Below are 18,774 nucleotides of genomic sequence, written 5' to 3'. Positions count from 1 at the left end.
TGCACTCCCCTCCCGACCCCTCAGCCTGCATGGGCATAATGCAGAGTTCTTCTGTGAGGTTTCCCCACTGTGAATCATGGAAGAACGTTAACTTCTCTTCAGTGGCCTGTGCACCATGAGAAACCCACCCAACCTCAGTGTGACAGATTTTATACATGGTTGGGGCAGGTTTCCACCCCAGTGTAAACCCCAAGTACTAGCCCCATGTGAAATTTGATCTTTTTGCTGTGAGGAGGAGAACAGGACAAAGTAATATGTAACTTATCAGCATAGCAAGGATCTCTGCCCCAAAGGATGGAGAATCACAAACGCTTCCAGAACAGGCAGCAAAAATCTCCTCAACCTGCCTCCTTGTGTGCTGGGTGGGGTTGTTCCATTGCTGAGCCCTAGGAGAAGGCCAAGGCCTGTTTCTCCAGCTGCTGCACCACCTCCCTCAGCCGGTTGGCATCATGGAAGAAGTGCACGTAGAGATTGCGCTCCGTCTGCTGGAAGTGGGTCTGCAGGGATTTCCGTTTGGCCTTCAGGTCACTCAGGAGGTCCATCAGCATCTGATAGAGTTTGGCCTGTGTGGCATAGAGTTGCTCAATAGGCTCAGCCAGCTCCTGCAGGGAAAGAGGAAAAACCCAACTGTGTTGTGGAAGTGTAGGGAAGGAAAATCCTCCTCCTGCTACAGTAATGAATCATGGAGCGGCAGGAGAAAGCAGCTCCACACCAGCCTATCAGGATACCCTATAATCTAAAGGAGATGTTGCAAGCAAAATGCAGATGCCTCCGCAACATGACCCATGGCTGCTGATTGGCTGGCAAGGTCACATGATTTTAGAAGGCCTCCAGAGAGGCCATGTGAAGATGCACACCTGGGCATTCAGCAGTAGTTGGTTGGAGTCACTATACATTATCTTATAGAGCATCTCATTATCAGACTCCAGCATGGGGAGCTGGGCTGGGGACACTGCAAGCTGCACTTCCAGCATCCTCTGCTCCTGGCGCAGGCGCGAGCCACGGCTTGCCAGCGTCTCATAGGTGCGGAAGAGTTCCTTCTCCTGGCCCTGCTTCTCCAGCATCTCCCAGAGCCTGAGAGGGGAAAGACAACACAAGAGTGAGGGCACCAGCCAGAGCTAAGGAGCAATGATTCCGTTGGGGACTGGATGGAGCTAGCACCCCCACATCTCTGGGAGCAAAATCAGATTTTGCAGAATTTAAGCCTTCATTTAAAGAGTGTGACTAGCTCTAACAGTTGTGAATAGGAAAGTGCCCAGATGCAGTAGGGCCTGCCTGAACCTCTAGGCCGAGAAGATAGCGGCTCTGAGTGAACTACACCCATTCATCTCAATGGGGACGTGCGATCTCTCAATGCCCACGAAAGCAAATCAGGCACACATCTAGGGACTGCCAGACTGGATTGGAACCATGATCAGTCCATTCCATTGTCTCATTGCTAACAGTAGTCCGCACCCGGTGCTTCATTGAAACTTTAACTGTCCATTACCAGGTTCTGCCCACAGAGGAAGTTTGTGTCGGCAAAGGTGTTCCAAATAGCCGTACTACCTTCTGGCTGGGGCATGCCCTCTCTTTGGCTGAACGCATGCCTTTATTGATGCATAAGGAGGGAGATGGGTGTGGAAGGTCCATGCTCCTCCCCATGCCCCCAGCTCTGCATCCGTCTGGCAGAAGTGTCTGCATCGTTGGCGCTAGACAATTTTTGGTGCAAACCTGGCAGAGGAACAGTTTCATTTTGTAAGACTGATAAGTCAAACAGGGAGCTTACCACCCAGTTTCTGGCCCTTCCCCTTGTATTATGAGGGGGTAGAAGGAAGCAATAGATTTGCCTTTTATAGACTATTCATTATTTTGGATCCATCGGACCTCCTCTTTTCTAAACATCTCTTCATATGGCAGCATCTCCAGGTCTCTAATAATTTATGACTTACTCCCCCACTGATGGGCATCACACCACCTCCCCAGCTCCAAGGCAGAGCCATCTTTACCGTATGGTGGTGAGATCACTGGGATCTATCAGAGTGCGTGGACAGATCTTGATGTACAGGCTGGAATCCTCAAAGCAGGCAAGCCGCCTTTGAAGATTGGCACTGGCTTCCTGCAGGGCAGCTACTATCTCTTCCAGACAGGTCCCCACCTGCTGCTGCTGCTGCTGCTCCAGCTTCAGCTGTAGTCCCAGCAGCTCCAGGCGGCTGTGCTGGGCCACCAGCTGCCCTGCAACCTCTTCCTGCTTCAGGGTGGTATACCCAAGGTGAACTGCTTCCCCATCGAGCTCTGCTTGCAGGACAGGCAAGTGAAGGAGGCGAGCAGTGGCCTGAAGGAGGGGCACAAGGTGTTGGGTTTGGGTCTGGTCTATGTCACTTTGGAGGGCGCACAGCTGCTCCTGGAAGGTGGCTATGCGAAGGCTGAGCTCATCCTCCACCACCTGCAAAGCAGAGCACAACCAAGAGACGTGCACTCACAGATATGAAAGGTCTTCCTGCACTCTGCAAAAGCAGCCGTGGACAGAGTTTTATCTCCCCTTGTAATATATACTGGCTCCTACCCACACCTAAATCAGAGGCTTTCCCATGGCCCATGTGCCACTGCTACTGGAAGGGTGGAGGACAGGAGCAGAGAGAGAGAGGAGCAGACCCCTACCTTGTTCTCTTTGCTGCTCTTCAGGGCCCTCTCTGCCCACTGCAGTCCAGCCCAGATACCTTCAACTTCTGCTGAGGTGATGATTAGCTCTTTCTGGCTGCAGATGTAAGCCAGTGCCATGCGCTCCAGCTCCTCCTGGTAGCTGCCTAGGCTCTCTAGGAGCTTGGCTTCAGGACCCCCCATGCTCTCCAACAGCATTACATGGGCAGCTTCTGCTAGTCCCTTCACCATTTCCTGGCAGCTGTCCTGACCATATAGGGCTTCCACACCCACAGCCTCTGCTTTGGGGCCATTGTCCTCTTCTGGCAAGGATTTCTGGGGGAGCCCTGCCACTGACTCCCTGACCAGCTCCTCCTGGGTCTCTACACCCACTTTGGGATCTGCCACACACTCATTGAGACTCCCAGTGTTCCCTGGCAGCACAGTCTGAGCTAACCCTGCCGGGGCCTGAGTGTCCAGCTTTGCTTGGGGGCTGCCCTGTCTCTTCACTTCCTGTAAGCCTGCCCCCTCAGCATCTGGAGCCTGGGTGGTGCCTGGCAGTGCCTTCTGGATGAACGCCACTAAAGCCCTTGTAGCCAGCTCCTCCAGCTCCATGTAGTGGCCCAGATCTGCCTCAGACATCAGCACCAGAAGCCTCCCATTCCCAGCTTCCCTGTACCACTCCGCGAGCTGGTTTGCTGCCTTGCAGACCTGGCTCAGAATACTGTTGGTTTGAGAGTTCTCCATCTCCAAGTCCAGCTGGGCCTTTCTCAGCGCCCGGCCCACCTTCCTTTCCTTGTCTGCCAAGTGGCACAGCTGCTGCTTCAGGCTAGCCACGTGGATCTGGAGCTTGTTGCGCCGTCGCAGCTGGCAGGCACTATGGCTATGCAATGCCTGTGCCTCTCGCTCCAGTGCCTCCAGGGGCACAGCCTCATCCTCTGACATGGCACCCTTCAACTGCGGGCATTGGCAGCAGGTTTGCAGCACCTGCTCTAGGGCTTCACCTTCCAGAATAGGCTTCCCTGAACTGAGCAGGGCCTGATAGGCTTCCACTTCCCCAGGACTCAGTACGTTCTCCTCCCCCACTGTGTTACAGAACCACTCGAGGAACTGCTCCGTCTTGGGACAGTCAAAGAGCCAGTCAAAGTCCTTCTCATGAAGGGCATCAGCCTTGGGGTAGACAGTCTTCAGGGTCTCCACAAACTCTGCCCCTCTATTGACCGTGTCCAGTAAGAAGCCCCTGGAGCGTCTCCGGGTAAACATGGCAAGAGTGGTTAATGCTGAAGAAAACAAAAGACATGGCATATTTCTGTTATTCCCCCCCGCAAAGGCACAACACTCCCACAGCTCTGCTCAGCAGCCACCACCTGTGCAAAACTCTCTGGCTCCAGCTCCAGGAAGGACTCCAATCAGTCTCTTCTCCAGTTTGGAAGACAAAGCCCTGAGTTCAGGACACACCTTCCAGCAAACCCAGCCCCCAGGGCAGCAAGAGATCAATAGGAAAACCCACATCTCCCAGGGAGTCAAGCAGTGAAGCCACCCTCACTGCCCATTGTCTCAGGCCTATTGGCTGAACCCATCTGAACACACTAGGTCTGTGTGGTTTCTAATGAAGGCAGATCATATAGCTACCATGCAGTAGCATTTACAGCCCTAAGGAAGCTGGAGAGACATCCATCCCAAAGGATCAAGGGCAGGCTCCTGGTAATACACACCAGCATTATCCTTCCCACTCAAATCTACCAGCCCCCTAAAGTCAGTACAGCACTTGAGGGCCTCACTTAAATGAGTCTTTCCTCATCAATCATGCTGATTTCACCTGTAGCCATGAGGACCCCACTCCCACCCCCTCCTGGATCAGAAGCCACACCTGCTGGCTCAGGTGAGATGCTTCACCAATCACTGTATTCAGTAATAATTTTGCCCGTGGCCTTAGCACTGAAAGAATGACAAAGCAGAAACCCCAAACCCTGTAAGACAGACTGTGTAGCCTTAACAAAAAGGAGGGATAATTACATAGGGGTAGGAAATCATAACATGCATGTTAAGGTTCTGATTAGGTATAGGCAGTAGTTAGGTTATATCACACACCACTGAGATCACTAGCTAGTGATATAATGTGCCTCACATCGCTATTTTACAGAGTGAACGAATAAGCAGTATGCATAAAATCTGCTTGTATGTTAAACACAAGTCAGCATGTGAGTGAGAGATCCTGAGCTGGGGGAATGGCTATAGCAATGAAACAGAGAATCCTGCCAAATAGAGACAGTCAACTCTTACACTGTTGGGCTCAGCAAACCCAGATTAAAAGGGACATTGTAGAGTTCACCATCATAGGGGAAGTGGTGTCTGGCAATCTGAACAGAGGACTTGGTGTTTCCCTGGATGTGGTTCCTGGCTGTGCCACTGACTGACTCTGTGGCCTTGGGCAAGTTGCTCCACCCCTCTACGTGCACTGTATGGAAGGTCGTGGTAAGAAATTCCACTTTGGATAGTATTTGACAATAATACAGGATTCAGTCCCCTCCCTGTGTCAATAGCTGGACTGGGCAAACTGGTGTTCCCTAGTGCTAAGGGAAGGAGTTACATCTCCACATTGGTGCCATGAAGAGACAGCCCCTGCTGCCCATCACCACCCCTGCGAAGAAGACCCTTCTGCAAACACAGGGACCATATAAACAGAGACCACCTTTTGAGGCCTACAAACAAGGAGACAGAGTTAAAGCTCGTAGTGCTCAATTGCTCAGCCCTTATGTGGTGTCAGCACAATCTATTTTTGGCATGCAATAGTTGCCAATATGCAGTGCCGAAAATCAGGTTAAGGGCTGTGCTGACCCACTCCCCGTCTTACAGGGACACTTATTTTTTCTAGGTGCGAGCTATGCAGAGGCCTCCCGTTGGGGTGAAGATGGTGATTGAAGCTGTCTGTATTATGAAAGGAATCAAGCCCAAGAAAGTGGCTGGAGACAAGCCAGGCTCTAAGGTGGATGACTACTGGGAGCCGGGCAAGGGTCTTCTTCAGGACCCAGGGAAGTTCCTGGAAAGCCTGTTTAAATATGATAAGGTAAGTAATGGCAGAAGGAGGGGGGATAGTCGTGCAATTGGAACTCAGGGATCTGACCACGCTTGAGTGCCCCAAAAGTGAGAGGTGATGTGTTAGGCCTACAGGTAATGAGCTGATGTTATGGGTGATGGTATTATGCCAGAAACAGATCATTGGAGCCAACTTTCAACTCAGAAGCCACTAAGGGAAGTAAATTTTAAGGAGTGTGAAGGGGATGCTAGGGTACATGGCCTAGGGTGGGGATTCACTTTTGCTAGATTGTCAGTGGTTCTTGCGTGGTTTTGTTGTTTGACCACCTTGAGCAACAAGAAATTATTAAATACATAATAAATATCCCCCTTCTGATTCTCTCCTTGCCTTGCTCAGGAGCAGCGTTGGAGCACACAGAACTGCAGTTCTAGAAAGGTGGTTTCCTAGTCTTGCACCAGGAGATGAACAAGGAGCCATCATGCCTCTGTGCTGCAACAATTTATTTTGTAAAGCTCTTAAGTGTCAGCAACACAGAAACATAACTGTCCAGCCCAGAGCCCAGTGGGTGCAGTGCTTGGGAAATCCAGGCTCACAAGCAGTCTTGGATTTCTCACTACATTGCAAGTGGAACTGAGATTCCATAGCTTTCTTGGGGTCTAGCAGGAGGATGATTATCTGCTCACTACCCCCAAGTCTCTGGTTAGCTGGTTCAGTCAGCAGCAGTGACATAACAGGAGTCCAAGTGTTCCCCCTCCTGGTGGGAGGATAACTGTAGCCCTCGCTGTGGTCTGGCAGGAATGGGGGAGTTAGAGGCTGAAGAAAGGTCAGTGAGGACTGTGTCTGAGGATATGGGAGATGCTTGCAGCCCTGTTTGAACTGGCCTGCATTTAGTACCCGACATAGCAAGGAAAGACGTTCACTTACAGGGCTTGTGACCGGGACTAGGATAACACAAAAATAAAGAGAAACACAGGTTTCAGAGTAATAGCCGTGTTAGTCTGTATTCGCAAAAAGAAAAGGAGTACTTGTGGCACCTTAGAGACTAACCAATTTATTTGAGCATAAGCTTTCATGAAATAAAGAGAAACACAGTTATTTTAGCCAGATTTTCCTGTTCTACAAAAACCTGCTTAACCACAAGAGTGTTTTTCTACAGCCACAAAGACAATCAGAGGGAATAAATAAACAGAGACTGATTCACCTTTGTCCCAAAAACCAGCGAGGGAAGGGCACCAGCATGGAAAGAGGGGCAGCACACACACTGTTCCACACAACAGCAGCATGGGATTTCACACTGTCATGCCCATAGCACTCTAAGCCCTTCACTGTATCACTGCGGGATCTCCCACTGGACCCCTACTACTCTCAGCCCTTTGCTCACCATCTTTCACCCCTCTCCCCATCATTTCTTCCAGGACAACATTGCAGATATAGTGATTAAAAACATCCAGCCGTATATTGACAATGAGGAGTTTCAACCAGCAGCTATAGCCAAAGTGTCCAAAGCCTGCACCTCCATCTGCCAATGGGTGCGGGCCATGCACAAATACCACTTTGTGGCCAAAGGAGTGGAACCAAAGCGGGTAAGAGCATTGCTTGTGTGTGACATACAGGGTACATGGCACCTGGTGAGCCTGGAACAAGGGCTTGCCTACATTTACAGTGCTGCACCCATGCAGCTGTGCTGCTGTAGAGTGTAGTGAAGATGCTACTTATGCTGATGTGGGAAGGTACTCCACCTCCCTAAGAGGTGGTAGCTGTGTTGACAGGAGAAGCCCTCTCATCAACATAGCACTGTCTACATCAGCGTTTAGGTCAGTAAGTCTGCATTGTTCAGGGGTGTGGCTTTTCCATTAAAGTGAATGGGACTTACAGCCCTTTCTAGTGGGAGGTACTGAAAACTGCCAGCCACATGGGAGAGACCAAAGAGTATTTAAAAATGAACAGAACAAACCTTCCTGGCACAGCATGGCTTTACCAAAGAGTCTGAGCCCAAGCGCGGGGAACCAGGTATGAAATGTCAGCCCAGAACAGGCCCTCTGGAGGAATACAGCAATCCCAGCAAAATCCTTTATCCCAAACATTCCCAAAACTAATACTTTGACCAGTGTAAACCCTATGTAAAGGAGCTCCCCCACGTCCCACTTGTATAGGATGACTATGAGCCACCAATGTGATATGGCCGTGAAAAAAGCTAATATGGTCTTGGGATGCATCAGGAGAGGTATTTCCAGTAGAGATAAGGAGGTGTTAGTAGCGTTATACAAGGCACTGGTGAGACCTCACCTGGAATACTATGTGCAGTTCTGGTCTCCCATGTTTAAGAAGGATAAATTCAAACTGGAACAGGTACAGAGAAGGGCTACTAGGATGATCCGAGGAATGGAAAACCTGTCTTATGAAAGGAGACTCAAGGAGCTTGGCTTGTTTAGCCTAACCAAAAGAGGGTTGAGGGGAGATATGATTGCTCTCTCTAAATATATCAGAGGGATAAATACCAGAGAGGGAGAGGAATTATTTAAGCTCAGTACCAATGTGGACACAAGAACAAATGGATATAAACTGGTCATCGGGAAGTTTAGACTTGAAATTAGAAGAAGGTTTCTAACCATCAGAGGAGTGAAGTTTTGGAATAGCCTTCCAAGGGAAGCAGTGCGGCCAGAAGACCGATCTGGCTTTAAGATTAGACCCAATAAGTTTATGGAGGAGATGAGGTGATGGGATAACATGATTTTGGCAATTAAATTGATCTTTAAATATTCATGGTAAATAGGCCCAATGGCCTGTGATGGGATGTTAGATGGGGTGGGTTCTGAGTTACTACAGAAAATTCTTTCCTGGGTATCTGGCTGGTGAATCTTGCCCATATGCTCAGGGTTTAGCTGATCGCCATATTTGGGGTTGGGAAGGAATTTTCTTCCAGGGCAGATTGGAAGAGGCCCTGGAGGTTTTTCGTCTTCCTCTGTAGCATGGGGCACGGGTCACTTGCTGGAGGATTCTCTGCTCCTTGAAGTCTTTAAACCATGATTTGAGGACTTCAGTAGCTCAGACATAGGTGAGAGGTTTTTCGCAGAAGTGGATGGGTGAGATTCTGTGGCCTGCATTGTGCAGGAGGTCGGACTAGATGATCATAATGGTCCCTTCTGACCTTAATATCTATGGATCTATGAATTTTAACTTAATGCTCTGTACTGGGGGGGGGGCACAGGGAGGAAGGGGAATGCAACCCAGGGCCAGCTCCTCAGCTGGGTGTCAATCAACAAAGCTCCACTGAAATCAGAGCAATGCTGATTTACACCCATGGAGGAGCTAGTCCCTGAATCCTGCTTTACTACTTGGCTTGTGGACTGCAGTAGCCATCTGGAGACTGAGCAGGCAGTTGGATGGGAATTGAAAAAAAGTTATAAAATCATCACATCCCAGCACAAAATCTATTCCTCCATCCTTTACAGTGATGGAAGCGAAGAACACCAGCGATCTTCATTTGCTTGTCAAAATAATTACATGCCCAGGCCAACTAGAGGGTTTGAGAAGTTACTCCAGAAATTCCCCCAACCCCCCATCCCATTACAACAAGTTCCACCCCTTTGGAGGTTGTCAAGCAGTGATCCAAGAGCATCTGAGCTGGATCCTCAGCTGGTGTAACTCTGATTTACAGGAGCTGAGGAGCTGGCCCACGTCTCCCTCTAGCTGTAAGAACCAGCTGGTGGCTTTTTTCAGGGGTAAAGAGTTGATGTGGGTTTAGACTATTGCGTTTGGTGGCGAGGCAGACACTGCTCTGTGCCCACAGAGGGCTTACCTTCCCCTCCTCAGCACATGCACTCTGGAAGGGGTAAGGACACAGGGCCCTGGTGTGATGCGGGGGAAAGTTTAGATGCCATATTTGTCATTGGATTTTTTGTACAGAAGGTGAAATGTAGTTTGTGGTTTAGAGACAATTGTGGTCTAGGGGGCTAAGATGGGATTGGGGATTATTCTTTCATTCTAATCCTGGCTCAGACAGCAGCTCTTTTGTGAGCTTGGGTAAATCACCATGTATCTGCTTCCGTTTCCCTATATATCAATGGATGATAATACTCACCTGTCTTTAGGGGAGTTTGAGGAGTAATTAGTTGATATTTGTGTAGTGTTTTGAACATGGAAAGTGCTACCATTGTATTATTATTATTTTAGTTCCTATGGAACATTATCTTTTCAAGCACCTTATTGGAAAGGTCTTGGTGCTGCATTTCCTGGTTAGAGCTCCCCAAACATCCATTTGTCACCACTATGTACAGTCTGTTTTCTCTGTAGAGTCAGGATTTCGGGGGAGGGGAGGAGTAACAGTAAGTAACAGTGCTTAACTCATGTCTGTGGCTGCTACTACTAACAGCAAATCAGGCTCTACCAGCCAGTGGTTAATATTGATAGACCTGCCCCTGAAAGATATTGGGCCCCCAGCTCTTTCCGCCAGTGGTTTCAGAGGGACCTGGGAATGCTCAGCATCTTTGAACCTCAGGCTGTTTATTTGGGTGCCTAAACACTAAAGTATGTTCTTAACATTAAACACCCTATTAGCCCAAGTGGCTTGGCCAAGGCAGTGATGAATTAACCTATGCGTTGGATGAGCTAAAGCCCATGGTACCTTGGAGATAGGATAGTGGGAAAGCTGTAGCATTCCGGGGTGGGGTTGCTGAATTCTGACTGCATAGCATAAATAGCCTAGGTAGTTTCTCATGAATATAGTCCAGCTCTAAGCACTCTCCCTTGGTGGATGGAAGTCTGATCTGGAGTTCCAGTGCATCTTCTCTTTTCACAGCAAGCCTTGCGGGAGGCAGAAGAGGACCTGCAGGTCACTCAGAAGATCCTTGATGAAGCCAAGGACCGCCTGAGAGAAGTGGAGGATGGCATTGCCACCCTGCAGGCCAAGTACAGGAACTGCATCGCCAAGAAGGAAGAACTGGAGATGAAGTGTGAGCTGTGTGAGCAGAGGCTGGGCCGGGCTGACAAGGTGAGGGACAGAGCCAAGTTTCGACGCCAATTCCATGGCAAACATGCTTTTGGCATATTCCTTACTAGTAATGAGACATTTGCGGGGGGCTCATGGGGCTAACAATAAAGGTCTCATCTCTACATGTTGCTTCTAATGGCATTTTCTGCCACACAGCTCATGCCAGTAACAGGATAGACCCACCGGGCCAGATCCTGGCCCCAACTGTGACAACACAAAGGGGTTAGGAAGCCGGTTTAAACACCCAGCTGCTGATTGCTCTGGCATGGGAGAACCCCTGGGTGACAAAGCTGTCTTCCACCACCTTCCGTCCCAGCCCCAGTGTGGAGGGTGTGCCTGAGATAGGCCAGGGGCAGGACGAAAGCATCACTAAGCCCTGGTGATATGCAGCGTCTGGGGGGCCATTGCGGCTGATCATAGTTTAAAAGAGTTGTTGGAGCTGTGGCACAGCTAGGGCACTCCTCGTAGGGATGTGGGCCATAGGAATGGGGCTGTGCTATGAGAAAGCTGGCTGGTGATCTGATGTGTGTGGTGATTCCACAGTTAATTAATGGACTGGCAGATGAGAAGGTGCGCTGGCAGGACACAGTCCAGAACCTGGATTATATGATCAACAATATCGCAGGAGATGTGCTGATTTCAGCTGGCTTCGTGGCATACTTGGGCCCTTTCACAGTAAGCAGATAACAGGAACTCTTTCTTTGAAGGATCTGAGTACAGCTTTCCACCTCTCTTAATCCCAGGGTCTAGAATTCAGCCTCTCTTCTTTGTTGGTAGATCAGCTTCCAAAAGCTGAAGGGACAAGCAGATCACTGGGGCAAATTCAGCTCTCAGTGATGCCAAGGCAGTTGCATTGAAGTTGAAGGGACTGTGCTAGTGTTACACCACAGAACTCAGGTGCCCAAGAACTTCTCAGGCTCACTACAGTTATCCAGTTCAGTAATTTGACTGCCTGTGGGGTTCCCAAAAGCATATTCTCTATGTCTGACCCTTAAAGAGGGAAATTTCTGATGCAATTTGAAGGATGTGACCAGCAAGTCTAAACCCTGTTGAGGCTGTGCCATGGAGCATGCATGCGGCAACCAGGCAAATGGGCCTCAAGTTTCCCCTTGGTCTGTTGAAGAGGTTAGGCTGAGCCATGGAGCTGGATTTGAACATGAACAGCAGTAGGAGTGTTGATTTTAAAAGCAAATCACGCCAGTGCATAATTCACACTAGTGTCTAGCTGATGGAGCTTTGCTTCCCTTGGCAGGGCCAATACCGCACAGCACTATGTGAGGACTGGCTAAAGAAACTGGAGGAACACAATGTCCCGCACACCAGTGAGCCAAGCTTGATAAGCACTCTGGGAGACCCAGTGAAAATCAGATCATGGCAGGTATGTGGTGGACAAAAGCATTAATGCAAACTGATGCTCTACATCACCCAAAGAGCCCCCTTCACAATGGGAATCCTGAAGTGGCTGGTTATGGTGACTTTAGAGCTCTTTTGAGCAGTGTAAAGGAACTTTAATGTGGTGGAGGACCTGGCCCCGGTCTCTGCACTTCTGTAGCACAGCTCTGCGTCATCGCATGGTTCCTTCCACAAAAGCAAGACCGGATCCTGTTTAAACACTGCTGGTGCTAGCAAGGCTCTAATGCAGCTTCCCTGATAGTGAGGAGAGGGCTTTCTGGTGAGAGTGATGTGTTAGAACCATGCTTGGGGATCTAGCCTAAAAAATGGTTTGGCTAGTACATTTTCTCAAGAAAAGAATCACTGTCCTCCCTGGTCAGAGAAGCATTGTTAGAACCTTGCTAGCTGCAACCATGTTTAAGTGTGGTCGTAGCTGGCCAGGTTCTGAGTCCAGTGTGTATAAGACACTTGTGAGTTACCCAGATGTGTGCATCAGATGTTAATGTGCTGCGAGATGGATAGCTCTGCAGTTTATCAAACACTGAACTGTGGCAGGAAAGAATGCCTATGTTGTAAGACACAGTTGCTGTTAGACATCTGATGTGCGTTTTCGGCTGTGATCAGATTGCCGGCTTGCCTAATGACACCCTGTCTGTGGAGAATGGAGTAATAACACAGTTTTCACAGCGCTGGACTCACTTCATAGACCCCCAGGGACAAGCCAACAAATGGATCAAGAACTTGGTAAGGGTTTCTACCACTCTTGACAAAGGGGTAGCTAAGTTTGCTGGGATCCTTCCATTGTTGTAGCCTCAGGATCAGAAGATTCCCAATGGTTCTTTCTATTTTGTTTCCTCCCTCCCTCTTCCTTTCCTTCCTTCCTTTTACAACAGACTCTGTTTGGAGCTGTGTATAGAGAGGCCTTAAATGCCTTGGGGGTGGGATTTTTACAGAAAAAGGACAAGGAAAAAAATCCAACCCACCCCAGAGTCAGGCAGAATAGATGGGCTTTGCAGTTTCCCTTAAAGGTCCATAGATTCAGGCTACTTTGACTAAGTGGGAGAAGAGTCCAGGGCCCTCACTGAGCACTCCTATTGTTTTATACGAAGGGGGGTCCAGCCTGAGACCGTTTCCTGACCATAAATGTAGCAGGATAGCTCAGGGAGGAGAGAGGAAGTCTCCCTTGCAGGCTTTGAGAGGCAGTGTGGCCTAGTGACTAATGTACTGGACTGGGATGCAGGAGACCTGGCCTGTTGGGTGTCTTTGGGCAACTCACTTTAACCACTCTGTGCCTCAGTTTCCCCCATCTAAAGTGGAGATAATGATACTGCCTCTTGTGTAAAGTGCTTTAATATCTACTGATGAAAAGTGTATAAGAGCTAGGTATTATTATTAGAACCAAAGCACTCACCATGCCTTGTGTTCGCCTGCCAGGAGGCAGTTTGTTCTATATGGTCTGCCTCCAGACTGCTGTACAAGTGGAGTGTTTCCAGAGAGAGTCACTGGTGCTTTAAAGCAGCAGCAGCTCTCTAGTGTGTGTGTGGGGGGGATTTAGCAACTTTCCTTGCTGCTGCTCCTCTACTCCCTGGAGGCTTCTGTAGTCCCACCTTGCTGCTCCTGCCTTGCAGGCTAATCAGAGGCAGATCTTTGAGCCCTGAAGCACTGAAGGGGCGGGATTCCACTAAAGTTGCAGCAATGAACGTAGGAAGTCAGGAAATGCAAAACATGCCCATGTTACCTTGGCCGCATTGCACTTAGTAGGCATTTGCTAAGTCTGATGTAAGGCCCTGATAGGTAACACAGACGAAGCCTTTGTACGTCCTTTTTTTTTTTTTTTTTTGTATTTGCAATCTTAATGCAGTAGCGCACTTATTTGTTTAATGCACAAGCAGTTTGGCTTCCCTGCTTTGCCCACACCTAGACTCCTCTCTCACCATCTTGTCCTTCAGGAGAAGGAGAACGGTTTGGAGGTGGCTAAGCTGAGCGACCGGGACTTTCTGCGCAGCTTGGAGAACTCCATTCGTTTCGGGAAGCCGTTCCTGCTGGAGAATGTAGGGGAGGAACTGGATCCGGCTCTTGAGCCCGTCTTGCTGAAACAGGTTCTTCCCTGCTGTTTGTCTGACGAGATGAGCAGGAAGCCTGGCCAGCCTAGAGCTGGGGTGGAGTGGGCTCTCCAGCACTGGCATGAGAATGGCTTTGTCCTTCCTTAGTGAAGATGTGTTTTGTAAGGTTGAGATTTTGGAGGCAAGGAATTTAGATGCTCAGTACAAATTAATGGAAATTGTGCATCTAAATCTCCTAAATGGCTTCGAAAATCTTAATCTAGCCAGCCTGCAATGGAGCCAAATTAATAGTGGGACTCCCTCTTTCGCAGGCTCTCAACACATCTATGTTTTTTAAACGTAGAGGTTCTGACTTGTGTTGTCCGTGTCCCTCTCTTTACAGATTTATAAACAGCAAGGCAGCACGGTACTGAAGCTGGGTGATACGGTTATTCCATACCATGAGGACTTCAAGATATACATCACTACCAATCTGCCCAATCCCCACTATACGCCAGAGATCTCCACCAAGCTCACGCTGATTAACTTCACCCTCTCACCCAGGTAACCAGTCACCCCTTTGTACCAGTAGCCACTGAACTGTTGCAAACATTGGCCACTCTCCTGTTCCTGAGCTATTGAAATCAAACTCAACATGGAGTGAGTAAGGATGGTCCTGTGCTGAGGGTACTAGCCTGGAACTCTGGAGATCTGGGTTCAATTTTGTGCCCTGACACAGACTTCCTGACCTTGGACAAGTGACTTAGGGCAAGCCTACACTACAGGGCTAAGTCGACCTAAGTGATGCAACTTCAGCTACGTACCTTAGGTCAACTTATTGCAGTGTCTACACCGCACTGGGTTGACGGGATAAACTCTCCCATCGATTTACCTTATGCTTCTTGTTCCAGTGGAGTACTGGAGTTGATGGGAGAGCGATGGGTGGTCAATTTAGCGGGTCTTCACTAAACCCACTAAATCGCCCCCGGGTGGATTGATAGCTGCGCAAAGTGGAGACAAGCCCTTAGTTCCTCTGTGCCTCATGAAGATAATAGCCTTTCTCTGCCACACTGTGCTTTTGTCAGGTGCTCAGGGATTATAGCAATGGGGGCCATGTACGTACCATAGATAGTTGCGCCATGTGGCTCCAGAGCAGATGGGACATTTAGGGCAGTGGTTCTCAACCAGGTGTACGCAGAGGTCTTCCAGGGAGTACGTCAACTCATCTAGATATTGGCCTAGTTTTACAACAAGCTACATAAAAGGCAATAGCAAAGTCAGTACAAACTAAAATTTCATACAATGACTTGTTTGTACTGCTCTATATACTATACACTGAAATAATTTTATAATTATATGGTAAAAAGGAGAAAGTAGCAATTTTTCAGTAATAGTGTGCTGTGACACTTGTATTTTTGTCTGATTGTGTAAGCAAGTAGTTTTTAAGTGAAGCGAAACTTGGGGGTACGCTCTGACATCCCAGCGATAACATCCAAGGGTTTTGTTACAGTGGCTTGGAAGACCAGTTGCTGGGACAAGTGGTAGCTGAGGAGCGACCGGACTTAGAAGAGGCGAAGAACCAGCTGATCGTTAGCAACGCCAAGATGCGACAAGAGCTGAAGGAGATAGAGGATCAGATCCTCTACCGGCTAAGCTCCTCCGAGGGAAATCCTGTTGATGACTTGGAGCTCATCAAAGTGCTGGAGGCATCCAAGCTAAAAGCAGGGGAAATCCAGGTAAGTGACTGATTCACATGCACAGACACCCAGCCCTGGTCAGTTTAATCCTTTACAGGAAACATGAAAATGTGCAGCTGTGATGCCTCTGAATGTTCCCCAGGCCAAAGTGAAGATAGCTGAGCAGACAGAAAAAGACATTGACATCACTCGTCTGGAGTACGTGCCTGTAGCTATCCGCACTCAGATCCTTTACTTCTGCGTTTCTGACCTGTCCAACGTTGACCCCATGTATCAGTATTCGCTCGAGTGGTTCCTCAACATCTTCTTGTCCGGAATCACAAACTCCGAGAGAGCAGGTACCTCTGAAGGGTTAGGGTGCTTGCTGCTGTGAAAATGTGATCATTGCACTCCTTTGCTCAACACCTGGGGGCAAACTCAGCCCTAGTGCAAATGTGAGACTTAGATCTGGCATAGTCACGTTTAGTGGAGTTGCTGCTTATGCTGGATCTAAGTCTGGCCCTAGTTGTTTACTGCCAGAGCTGCTTGAACGTGGTCTCATTGCCGTCAAGCTTGAAAGTTCCTTCTTTTCTGAGACACATAAAGCTGTAATTCAAGATGAGACATGAAGGCATCCTACATCAGCCAGCTTGGCATTGCCAGCATGAGAGAATTCTCTCTTGCTGGGAGCATCTTTCTCCTCCAATGGTTCTCCTCTAAAGGGCCAAATTATTACCTGGTACAAAACAGGGGTAAGCAGCTTGTCCTTACCAGTGAGTGTCTCTGCTCTTCATTTGGGGATTGCTTTTTCCTTGCAGTAAACTTTATTAAGCCCTTCAAGCGCCTCTCCGAGCCTAAGCATCTACCAATTCTCTCACTCCAATGTCCATCAACATGAAGTCATCAGCATGACTTTCTGAGGAGCGAGACAAACCTCAGAGGAGCTCTAATCCACTCTCTGACAGCATTTTTCCGTGCCTCTGGGCCACCAAGCCAGTCCCATGCAAAGATGTTTAATTTCTGGTCAGACTGCTGCTGTTAATTAGAAATACTGAATTTCATGGATCAGGGCATTTAAAATACTGGCAGCACAGAGTAACCTTGAAATTGATGCAAGGGTAAATTCATCTTCCTCAGCCACTCCCACTTTGCTATCATCCCAGGAACAGCACAGATATCATGGCCAGATGCATGTGCCAAGATGTAAACAGGGGGCACAGTTCATTAACATATCACAGCAATATTCTATGCACCTGCGCTTAACAGTAATAGCGTAAGTGTATTTATAATGGGCCACATCTGGAGGTAATTATCAGTGTTTGTCTGAGGCAGTGCCCTCTGGTTTGGATACCCCACTGTTTCTTGTGAAGGAGCAAACTTTCATGGGCCAGATCTGAAGGAAGCTGAGATTGACAGCAGGAAGGAGCTAAGAGGGATGTGAGCTCCCTGCATAGTTTACATGTGTAAACTCATCCACTGAAACATACCCAGAGCCTGGCTGGCAAAGGATCGTGTCAGTAGCAAATGTGGGTCCTTTCTCCTCCACTCTCAGCATTGCTGTTTTGCTCTTTTCAGACACCCTGAAGAAGCGGATAGTGAACATAAACAATTACCTCACATTCAGTCTCTACAGCAATGTGTGCCGCAGTCTCTTTGAGAAACACAAGCTCATGTTTGCCTTTCTGCTGTGTGTCCGGATCATGATGAATGAAGGGAAAATCAACATGGTGAGTAAACAGACTCCCTCATCTGTTTAAATGGGAGGATATCTTGGGACAGCCAAAGTCCAGACTGCTCTTACTCCTGAAACTGGGAGCCAGCGTACTTTGTCTGTACAGATGATTCTCCACTGGTGTCTGATGATTTGGATTATCTGCCTAAATTCCTATTCATAAGGGAAGAGTTACTCATCCTGGTCATCTATTAGTTTGGTGTTCTGAATCTTCCAAATGTTCATACATCAAAACACAGAGCTTACCCTTGTTTTGTACCAGGGGTCTCTTCTAGGTAATTTAGTATACAACACACACCTTTCTCCAGTGTTTGGCTGTGACAAAAACAAAGGGAATTCAGGGTGGTCGAGTCTGGCTCATTCATGGATGATCTGCTATCTGTCCCATTAAAATGGCTTTTCATTGCCACACAGGAGGATTGGCAGATGGTAGAGTATCTTACCATGCTTAAATAACCAGGGGTTTGCAAGGGTTGGGCTTTCATACAGAGCTTTGCTTCCAGAAAGATCAAGATGAATCTGGCTAAAGAGAAGGGATTTTACAGAAAGTGGGCTAACCAAAATAAGATTAAGTATCAGAGGGGTAGTCATGTTAGTCTGTATCCACAAAAACAACGAGGAGTCCGGTGGCACCTTAAAGACTAACAGATGTATTTGGGCATAAGCTTTCGTGGGTAAAAAACCATGCAGCTGAAGAAGTGGGGTTTTTACCCACAAAAGCTTATGCCCAGATACATCTGTTAGTCTTTAAGGTGCCACCGGACTCCTCAAAATAAGACTTGTGGTTTTCTTTCCAGGTTAGATTTCAGTGTCCTCCTTTTCTTGCCTTGTTAATTAGCTTTCTGCTTTAGGCACTGTTGCTGAGTAAACTTAACACTGGATCCCCCTGTGCCACAGTCAGATCCCAAACCTTTTCATCTACTCATAAAACAGGACTCTGTAGTAGGCAATTAACCACCCATTTGCCCATCCTTTTGTAGGGTCTCTAGGGAATGTAATAGACTTTTTCAAATCCTAGAGAGATAAGGATTGAGGTGCATTGGCAGAGTACTGTGGAGGAAATCTAATGATCTGATCCTGTGACTGTATTGTCAGATCTGTCACTTCCCATCTAACAGATGCATGTGGTAACAGTAAGGCAGGGAAACACAGCATGAAGTTACTGTAGGACTTTTGTTCCTTTAACATAGAGTTAGTGCTGCGGGGTGTTGCTATTGCTGCTGGTTTTGGGGGCTCCTGTATACTCGGCAGCAGCGAAGACTGCAGCTTGCTGATTCAGCAGACCT

General features: G+C 48.3%; 2 protein-coding genes across 2 annotated transcripts in view; one reads left to right on the top strand and one right to left on the bottom strand.

Annotated features, from left to right (window-relative positions):
* The window catches only part of DNAH1 (dynein axonemal heavy chain 1), a 126,979-nt gene that overhangs the window by 91,003 nt on the left and 17,202 nt on the right, over positions 1-18,774 (top strand). Inside the window, exons 56-66 of the mRNA XM_074958318.1 lie at positions 5,495-5,686; positions 7,072-7,239; positions 10,455-10,646; positions 11,190-11,321; positions 11,899-12,024; positions 12,663-12,782; positions 13,988-14,137; positions 14,484-14,644; positions 15,591-15,816; positions 15,920-16,115; positions 17,332-17,483. Coding sequence (XP_074814419.1) covers positions 5,495-5,686; positions 7,072-7,239; positions 10,455-10,646; positions 11,190-11,321; positions 11,899-12,024; positions 12,663-12,782; positions 13,988-14,137; positions 14,484-14,644; positions 15,591-15,816; positions 15,920-16,115; positions 17,332-17,483 — 1,815 coding nt within the window. The remainder of the gene's footprint in view (positions 1-5,494; positions 5,687-7,071; positions 7,240-10,454; positions 10,647-11,189; positions 11,322-11,898; positions 12,025-12,662; positions 12,783-13,987; positions 14,138-14,483; positions 14,645-15,590; positions 15,817-15,919; positions 16,116-17,331; positions 17,484-18,774) is intronic.
* On the bottom strand, positions 387-3,882 carry LOC141990751 (HAUS augmin-like complex subunit 3). Its single transcript, XM_074958324.1, has 4 exons — positions 2,641-3,882; positions 1,989-2,425; positions 858-1,074; positions 387-602 (listed from the first exon to the last, which is right to left on the bottom strand). The coding sequence occupies exons 1-4, from the start codon at positions 3,880-3,882 to the stop codon at positions 387-389; spliced, it is 2,112 nt and encodes a 703-aa protein (XP_074814425.1).

The sequence above is a fragment of the Natator depressus genome, chromosome 7, assembly GCF_965152275.1.
Source record: "Natator depressus isolate rNatDep1 chromosome 7, rNatDep2.hap1, whole genome shotgun sequence".
In the NCBI taxonomy this organism is placed as follows: Eukaryota; Metazoa; Chordata; order Testudines; family Cheloniidae; genus Natator; species Natator depressus.
Note: the sequence above shows the minus strand (reverse complement) of the source record. Positions and strands in the feature narration are given on the sequence as shown.

Coding starts and splice junctions, on each gene's coding strand:
- LOC141990751 (XM_074958324.1), bottom strand. CDS start 3,882: ATGTTTACCCGGAGACGCTCCAGGGGCTTCTTACTGGACACGGTCAAT. Junction 1,075..1,988: donor AGTGATCTCACCACCATACG/GTAAAGATGGCT, acceptor TTCCCCTCTCAG/GCTCTGGGAGATGCTGGAGA. Junction 603..857: donor AACTACTGCTGAATGCCCAG/GTGTGCATCTTC, acceptor CTTTCCCTGCAG/GAGCTGGCTGAGCCTATTGA.